We start from the raw sequence: 9252 nt of genomic DNA, 5'->3' as shown, positions 1-9252 counted from the left end.
TACCCGAAACCATCTGCACAGCCCCCTTCATACCCGAAACCATCTGCACAGCCCCCTTCATACCCGAAACCATCTGCACAGCCCCCTTCATACCCAAAACGACCACTATGGCCCCATCTCCGAGTTAACTCAGTTCTCCTGTCCCAGTGAAGGCTGAGGTTGCGTCTGTCATTTGGCAACATCTGTCTATTGTTTCCTGCAAGATTAGGACTGAGGCAGACAGCAAATGAGTATATAAGCCTGTGAGATGGCCGAGAACCTGAGCTGGCTCTAGGATAAAGAGACGGGGTTGGCCCCAAGATCTCTGCCCCTGGGGAGCCCTTGGGTAGTAGAATCAGTGATTCTAGGCCCCAAACAGACTTGAAATAGAGAGGAAGATATTGTGTGTGTTTTTCTGGGGACACATGAAAAAGTCTCTTCAAGTTAGATGGGGCCAATGATTGACCAAAAAACAATCTCACCCATTTCTAGCTGGGTTTACCAGGGTTACTACGGGAATGTGGGTGACTCAAAGATAGTTGGATCACCCGGCAAGGGTGACACCTCACATCCCGAGAGCTCACTACACAACTTGTAGGCAGCTCTACTGAAGAGTCCCCTCTCCTCAGCAGTTTCTTCTGTGAAATTTAACTTGGGGGGAGGGGCTTGTGACTGCTGTAAGTCACGGGAGGAAGTGCATCACTTTGGAGAAACTGTCTATACAACACAAGGCCTCTACAGGAGTGTGGGTGTCGGTGTGGGTATGGACATGGGTATAGTGGTGTCTTGGGGTGCAGGGGCTCAGTCCCCCAAGATCCTGTTGGTCACTGCAGCATCTCTTCCAGGACATCATTCAAGCATACAAAGATGGGACCCAGCTCCTGGGCAGTACCACCAGCATGGGGCGCTGGGAGTTTGTGGGCTCTTTCTTCTTTTCCGTGTCCACCATCACTACCATCGGTAAGGGCAGCATGGGGACAAGCTGGTGTGACTTGGGAGGTAGCCTCACCCTGAGGGGCCAGTGATTGCAGTCCAGAGGGTGTCACACCTATAAAGAAAGCAGTCATATATGCAAGCACACCCCCACCGTCCTGCAGACAGCATCTCATGCCTCAGGACCCATGGACCCCATGGACTTGGCTTCTGCATTTCGTCAGACACCCGGGGAACTGTATGCATATTCTAGTTTGGAAATTGCTGCCCTGGAGGACAGGACGTTGGTCATCCAACCCAGTCCTACAGACCCTCCCAGGCCCTCAGTCCCTATCACTGTCCTCCAGACACATTTCCCCTTCAGAGCCATACTGAGGTGGAATCTGCCTGTCTTGAAAGCACCTGAGACTGTTGTGTGGAAACAGCGGGGACCAGAAAGCTCTGGATCCCTGCAGCCCTGGTTCCCAGGGACCAAAGCAGGTCAGCTGCCCTTGCCCACAGCATCACATGCATGACCCAGGACTAACCACTAGGGGGCAGGCTCACACCACCGAAGATTTAGGCTCCATCTTTCTTTGTCCCCGACCAGCATCCCTTTGATCCTTGCCTTGTTTTCCCAGCACCCCACCCCAGCCCAACTTCTACCCCCCCACACCCCCAACACTGCCCTTACTCAGACCATCATTGTGTGATCTCAGCACTTGAGAGATGGAGGCAGGAGGATTAGGAGTTCAGGGTTACATAAGAAGGTTGAGGTCAGCCCGGCCAACACAAAACCTTTTTAACACAAACAAAATAAAACATGAATGGAAAGGAGATGGAAGACCCAGAGAGAGACCTCTGAGGTTTTCAGGCCAGATGCCTGCATGGTAACCTTCCATCATGTTCATCTGCCCATTTTCTGGGCCGGGGCGGGGGCACTCGATGCTCAAGGGGTTCACCTTCCCACCGACAGTATGTCCTACTGTGGCCTCTCATTAGCCAAAAGCAAGTGAATGCCTGCACCCCGTTTTAAGGTCAAGAAAGTAGGCTCAGAAAGACCAAGGTCTTTGCCCAGGTTCTCACAGCCTTGCAGGAGTCAGAGTCCAAGAAGTGAAGCCAGAAAAAAAGGGAGTCCACAGGCCAACTGTGGGCTGGTGTGCCAGCCCCGCTCTGTCTTCTCATCAGAGCTGGGTAGGCACCAAGGGGGCCACAGGGGCCATACCCAAAGCTGGGGGAAGGATCTGCTTAAATACCCCCCCCCTCCTGCATCAGGCTACGGCAACCTGAGCCCAGAGACCATGGCTGCCCGTCTCTTCTGTATATTCTTTGCCCTCGTGGGGATCCCACTCAACCTGGTAGTGCTCAACCGGCTGGGCCACCTTATGCAGCAAGGGGTGCATCGATGTGTCCAGTGGCTGGGAGGCAGCTGGCAGGTGAGACGGTGCCCAGGAACCTGGATGAGTCTGTTCCAGATGGGGGACTGTGGTGGAAATGGGGTGCCAAACCAGAAGGCTGGGGTCAGAAAGATGAGGTAGGTGGTGAGGTTTTGGGAGCAAAGCCCAGAACAGGGTGTTTGATCGTTAGTGTCTGTGGGGTGCATGAGAAGATTGGAACAAGTCAAAGACAGGAAGCCTTTCAGAAGGAACTGTGAGGGCTCAAAGCTGGAGGTTTGGGCATCTCCTTCTTGCTGCTCAGGACAGAGCCACAGACTGTTGCTGTTACTGCAGGACCCAGCACAGGCACCTTTGCTGGCAGGCTCCGCGGCGCTGCTCTCCGGCCTCCTGCTCTTTCTATTGCTGCCCCCGCTTCTCTTCTCCCACATGGAAGGCTGGAGCTACATGGAGAGCTTCTACTTCGCCTTCATCACTCTCAGCACGGTGGGCTTCGGTGACTACGTGATCGGTGAGTGGCCCAAGGCTGGCGGGCCTGGGAATGTACCGCAGGTGACTGTCTACTGTGGGTAGCTTGATGGGTCTGGGGCACAGCTTGTAACCTAAGTAGGCTCTGTCCTTTCCCAGTGTGGCAGGTTATGATCTCTCAGGTTCTGCCTGGCAGCGTGGAGCTGTTTTCCAAAGCTATGGGCTCAAATCAGTGCCCCAGAGGGACACACAACACTTGGACCTCCCTCACTTCTCCACCCACCCGGGCGAGGACCCATGTGAAACAATCAGGGAACTCAGAGCACCCTTGACCTCAGGAGGAAATGACAGCCAAACTACAGGCCTGCCACGGAGGCCCCAAATGGGAACCATTAGTGCTGTCCCCTGAGGCCACGCAGGTACCCCAAGACCACGCAGGTATCCCAAGACCACACAGGTACCCCGAGACCACACAGGTACCCCAGAGACCACACAGGTACCCCAGAGACAACTGCACTGCAGGAGACGGTGGAGGAAAGCTGAGGGGGTGGCAATGGAGGAGCAGGGGCTCCAGGCAGCCTCGGCATCTCTTCTGTGTCTCTGTCTGGCTTTCGCTCTGGTTCTCTCTCTCTCTCTCTCTCTCTCTCTCTCTCTCTCTCTCTCTCTTCCTCCCTCCCTCTCCCTCTCCTGCTGCCACTGAAAAGATCCAAGAGTAAAGGCCACAGGTTCCTTCACTACCCAGGGCAGCCTTGGGGGCACCATATCCCGTAGGCCATGCTCTGGGGTGAGGAGGGAGCCTGTTGTGACAACTTCCTCCTGTGGTGGGAGCTGAGACATTAAACACTTTTCCCCACTCTTTCTGAGGTTCCAACGACAAACCAAATTTGCTTCCACCAAAGTTCCCCTCAGGGAATCCTTGAATTTCTTGAGCATAGGTGAGGGCTCACAGGCAGGAGCACAGGTGACCCTAAAGCATCTGCACCAGAAGGTCACCCAATCTGAAAGATGCCTTCTCCATGGCTACATAGATGAAACCCCTCCCCTAGTCCTTCCCAGCCTATATACTAGCCCTCCTCAAGACCCTGGACCTCGTGCAAACAACTAGCTAGGAGGAATGGCTGGATACTTGGGTGAGGGGCCAATGGCCAGCCCCACCCCCTTCTGAGAGGGAAGGTTGGCCGTCCACAAGGTCAGCAGTCCAGCTGTGATCAGTTTTGCTTGTGGGTCCCACTGATCTGATGAAGGTGGCAGCAGCCTGGCTCAGAGAACAGTCCTATACAACAGGACCCTCCCCATACTCCTTCAGTGGACTGTTGAGACAACCCTCTGAGCAGATGACAAACCACGCACTCAGCCTGCAGCCCTAAGTGGCACTCCCATTTTATCAAAATGGAAGCTGAAATTTAGAGAGGCCAAACCATTTGCCTGAGACAGCTCAGCGAGATACAATTTCTAATCTGTTTGTTTACACTATTCAAGCTATTCCAAAACCCTCTGTGGACCTCAGTATCCTTAACTGTCAAGTAAAGAATCCAGCTTGGAACTGGATTCTACATTTTTTGCATTTTTCCCCATAATTGCTTTCTGAGCCTCTGTCTTAGGTCTCTTCTCCACTGAGGGGAAGGTCTCCTATGGGGGCGGAGCTGCTTTCCCAGCCTGGTCTCCCCCAGTCTGTGGCTCAGGAAGAAGTAACATGGACAGGTACTTCCAAATGGGTCAGATGTTTGCCTCCGTCCCCATAGTGGGGATATGTGTCTGAGGAGACCTACAGTCAGCAGCGTGGAAGACCAGGCTTGGCTCTCTGCTCAGGAGACATTTATTTCTGGAAGCTGTTTCCTCTTCTTTTCCCACTGCTGTTTCCTGTTAGTCCTGGACTATTACACAAAGCCGCGCAGGTTGGCATGGCACAGCCCTGAAGGGTTCCCGTTTACACAGTGTCATGAGACTCAGCACACTCTAGTCTTGTCCCCTTGGCAGTTTAGATCATACACCATGCCTAGCTGCTTCGAAAACCTTAGGGTTCTCCTAAGTCTTAGGATGGAACTTACCTTACACAAGTAAACCCAGGTGTCTGGTTCACCCTGCCATTCCAGGGTTTAAGACAGGTCTACCTCAGAAGATCCTGTCTCAAAAACAAGCTAGTTCTCCAACTAAGCAGCATTCTCTAGACATGGGCACGCTGGCAAGGGGGTGGAGGCATCAGCCAGCCTCTAGGAAGGGCAGACACTCACTGTAGGAGTGAGGCTGCCACCATGGTCTCCCAGGAAGCTACTCCGTGGAACTGGCAGGAGAGCCTGCTCTATAGCTCCCTGCCCTGAGCACAGTCAGAAGCCCAGGACGCCAGAAGGGAGAGCAGAGCTGCGTGCTGTGGTCCTCGATGCTGCTCGTTACCTCCACATCTTTGCACACAGAGAGTCCCTGGCTCCTTCATCTGCAGGCCTCTGGCTTAAGTACGTGGAGAAACTAAGGCCTGGAGAAGGGCAGGGAGGTGCCTAAGGCCAACCGCACTTGTTCTGAAATTTCCTACACCTCTTGTCAAATCTCAGCTCTCCTGATCCTTTAAGGATGGACCGACTTCTCTCTTGGGTAGAAATGCTGATCCATAAACACACACATGCACACACGCGTTCACACACACACATCTGGTCACTTTCCATGCCAGAGTCACCCAAACCCCAGCCACAAGCTCCTCCCATGATTCTCATCATTAAAGTGCTCAGTGGAGCACTTTGCCAGTTACCAACTCTTGTGCCAAAAATTAAATGAAGGGCATAAAGGGCCTCCCAACTTCTGTACCCAGAAGTAAAATTTCCACTGATCTCATTGGGTACCACAGAGGTATCAGTCTGTCTCTAAACAGGTATGGGGTACTCAGATGTCAATCGTGGATGCTAGGGACTGAAGCAGGGCACATCTCCAGCAACTCCACACTCCTTCCCAAACACCCTGGCTCCCACGACTGGCCCCATTTCAGCCCAGGTGACAATGAAGCAGACGGGATGAGGCTGTGGCACAGAGGGACGAGCTCCCACCTAACTAACATGCCTGAGGCCCTGGGCTTGATCCTAGTGTCATGTAACTGGCTGTGGTGGCAAATACCTATAATCCCAGCATTCAGGAGACAGAGGCAAGGAGAATTGGAAGTTCAAGGTCAAAAAGGACTACATGAAGAGCACTGGCTGCTCTTGCAGAGGGCACGGGTTCAGTTCCCACCATCCACATGTGTCTCACAACCACCTGCAACTCCAGTTCCAGGGGATCAGGCACCCTCTCCTGACCTCTCCAGGCACATAACATGCAGGCAGTACATAGACATACATGAAGGCAAAACATCAGTACACATTAAAATACATTTTAAAAATATTTTTAATAAACACAAAATAAAAGCTGGATACAGGAAACAGAACCAGCAATGCCTCTCCTGGAGGCTTGCAAAATTGTAGCCTATGAGGCATCTCAGAGATTTCTTTTTTTTTCTGGTTGTCCTTTGTGTCTTGATTATTACTATTATTGTTACTCATTTTTATTGATATTTATTGAGCTCTACATTTTTCCCTGCTCCCATCCCTGCCTCTCTTCTCCCCTCTTCAATCGTCCCCCAAGGTCTCCATGCTCCCAATTTACTCAAGAGGTCTTATCTTTTTATATTTTCTACTTCCCATATAGATTAGATCTATGTAAGTTTCTCTTAGGGTCCTCATTGTTGTCTAAGTTCTCTGGGATTTGTGGTTTGTAGGCTGGCTTTCTTTGCTTTATGTATAAAAACCACCTATGAGTGAGTACATGTGACAATTGTCTTTCTGTATCTGGGTTACCTCTCTCAAAATAATGTTTTCTAGCTCCATCCATTTTCCTGCAAAATTCAAGCTGTCATTATTTTTTTCTGCTGTGTAGTACTCCATTGTGTAAATGTAACATTTTCCTCATCCATTCTTCTACTGAGGGGCATTTAGGTTGTTTCCAGGTTCTGGCTATGACAAACAAAACTGGTATGAACATAGTTGAGCACATGTCCTTGTGGCACGATTGAGCATCCTTTAGATATATACCCAAAAGAGGTATTACTGGGTCTTCCCTTTAGATATATACCCAAAAGAGGTATTACTGGGTCTTGAGGAAGGTTGTTTTCTAATTTTCTGAGAAATCGCCACACTGACATCCAAAGGGGCTGTACCACCTTGCATTCCCACCAGCAATGCAGAAGTGTTCCCTTTTCCCCACAACCTCTCCAGCATAAGTTGTCATCAGTGTTTTTGATTTTGGCATTTCTTACAGGGCTAAGACGGAATCTCGGAGTTGCTTTGATTTGCATTTCTCTGATGACTAAGGATGTTGAACATTTCCTTAAGTGTATTTCAGCCATTTTTGATTGAGAGTTCTCTGTTTAGGTCTATACTCCATTTTTTTAATTGGATTGTGTGATCTTTTGGTGTCCAGTTTCTTGAGTTCTTTGTATATTTTGGAGCTCAGACCTCTGTCTGATGTGGGGTTAGTGAAGATCTTTTTCCATTCTGTAGGCTGTTGATTGTCTTGTTGACCATGTCCTTTGCTTTACAGAAGCTTTTCAGTTTCAGGAGGTCCCATTTATTAATTGTTTTTCTCAGTGTCTGTGCTGCTGTCCTTTTCTTTACAGAAGCTTTTCAGTTTCAGGAGGTCCCATTTATTAATTGTTTCTCTCAGTGTCTGTGCTACTGGGGTTATATTTAGGAAGTGGTCTCCTGTGTCAATGCGTTCAAGTATACTTCCCACTTTCTCTTCTATAAGGTTCAGTGTGGCTGGCTTTATGTTGAGGTCTTTGATCCATTTGGACTTGAGTTTTCTGCATGGTGATAGACATGGGTCTATTTTCATTCTTCTACATGTTGATATCTAGTTATGCCAGCACCACTTGTTAAATATACTATCTTTTTTCCATTTTTGCTTCTTTATCAAAGATCAGGTGTTTGAAGATGTGTGGATTGATATCCGGGTCTTCTATTCGGTTCCATTGGTCCTCCTTTCTGTTCTTATGCCAATATCAGGCTGTTTTCAGTACTGTAGCTCTGTAGTAGAGTTTGAAGTCAGGGATTGTGATGCCCCCAGAAGTTGTTTTGGCTATCCTGGGTTTTTTGCTTTTCCATATGAAGTTGAGTACCATTCTTTCAAGATCTTTGAAGAATTTTGCTGGGATTTTTGAGGGGCATTGTGTTGAATCTGTAGATTGCTTTTGGTAAAATTACCATTTTTACTGTTTATTCTGCCTACCCAAGAGCACTTTGAGAAACTCTAGAAAAGATTCATCTCCAGATAGAAGGTGCCAGCTCATCCCAGCAGCTTCCTGGAATCCCAGACGGGCAGCCACAGGCTGGGAATGTCAAGTCTGTGGGCTTCCTGCATTGCACTCATCACTTAGGCCTCCCAGCTTCTGTCCAGCCCCCACCTCCTCTGGCCTTCCCTCTTCCCCAGGGATGGACCCCTCTCGGAAGTACCCCGTGTGGTACAAGAACATCGTCTCCCTGTGGATCCTCTTTGGGATGGCCTGGCAGGCCCTGATCATCAAAATGATCCTGTCCCTGCTTGAGATGCCAGGGGACATGTGCACCTGCTCCCTACGCTGCATCAAGGGCCGAAGCTGGAGGCAGGGCCAAGAAGGAGAACGCAGGGTCCAATCACCAGACATCACATCTGGAACCTTCCACTCAGGTTATGCGGTATGACGAGGACAGGACTGCTGGATCTTCCTTTTCAGGACTCTGATTTTAAGCATGATTTCCTGTGCCTTCCAGCTAGAGGTGGCTAGATGGTTTGAGAGCAACAGGCTGTACAACAGCTTCTGGGATGCGACTTCGGGAATGGAGTGTGCTCCTCTTCGCCTTGTTCAGCCATCTTCTTTCAGCCGTCGGCAATGCTGGCATGGCGGCAAGAGCCCCAGCAGCCATATTGCACCCTGAAGTACCCTGGAGTAGTGGCCATGATTGAGATGTAGCACAGTCACAGAAGAAGCCCGGAGTCTTGGTCACCACAGAGTCATTGTGACAACCAGGACTGAACCCTGGCTTGACTCGTGTGAGAGCAATGGATTTCATATTTGAAACTACTGCTTGGGTGTTTCTAGTACAAAGAAATTTAAATTCTAAATGATGCATCCATATCCATAAACACCCGTAGTGGAGACGACAACCCACAGAGAGAAACAGTGCCAGCCCCAGGTGAGCTTCCCCAGGAGTGGCAGAGGCATGGACAGAGGAGCGGTGGACCCCAGACCCTCCACCCTGGGACCTGACAGAGGAGTTTACAGGTTTTGTTGTGAATCTCAGCCAGCAGGTGTATCACGAACCCAGCCAGCTACTGGGTCCTTCCTTGCCTTCTCAAAGTGATCTGAGCAACAGCGTTTGCCCCACTCTCCTTCCTGACTAGGTACACAGTGTGACCAGCCCCCTCCTGTCACCATACCCTCTCACCCAGAAAGGACTGTGTCCCCTAAAACTGCACTAAATAAAAGCTTCTTCCCTTAAGACGC

The 9252-nt window shown here is 50.2% G+C and overlaps 1 protein-coding gene across 1 annotated transcript in view; it reads left to right on the top strand.

Moving 5' to 3' along the window:
* The window catches only part of Kcnk17 (potassium two pore domain channel subfamily K member 17), an 11066-nt gene extending 2383 nt beyond the window's left edge, over nt 1–8683 (top strand). The window contains exons 2-6 of the mRNA XM_005359769.1: nt 825–939; nt 2167–2327; nt 2622–2796; nt 8199–8443; nt 8519–8683. Coding sequence (XP_005359826.1) covers nt 825–939; nt 2167–2327; nt 2622–2796; nt 8199–8443; nt 8519–8683 — 861 coding nt within the window. The remainder of the gene's footprint in view (nt 1–824; nt 940–2166; nt 2328–2621; nt 2797–8198; nt 8444–8518) is intronic.
* The last annotated feature ends 569 nt before the right edge of the window (nt 8684–9252 follow it).

Source organism: Microtus ochrogaster, linkage group LG2 (assembly GCF_000317375.1).
Source record: "Microtus ochrogaster isolate Prairie Vole_2 linkage group LG2, MicOch1.0, whole genome shotgun sequence".
Lineage (NCBI taxonomy): Eukaryota > Metazoa > Chordata > Mammalia > Rodentia > Cricetidae > Microtus > Microtus ochrogaster.
The sequence above is the reverse complement of the archived record's forward strand: the minus strand, read 5'-3'. Positions and strand labels throughout refer to the sequence as shown.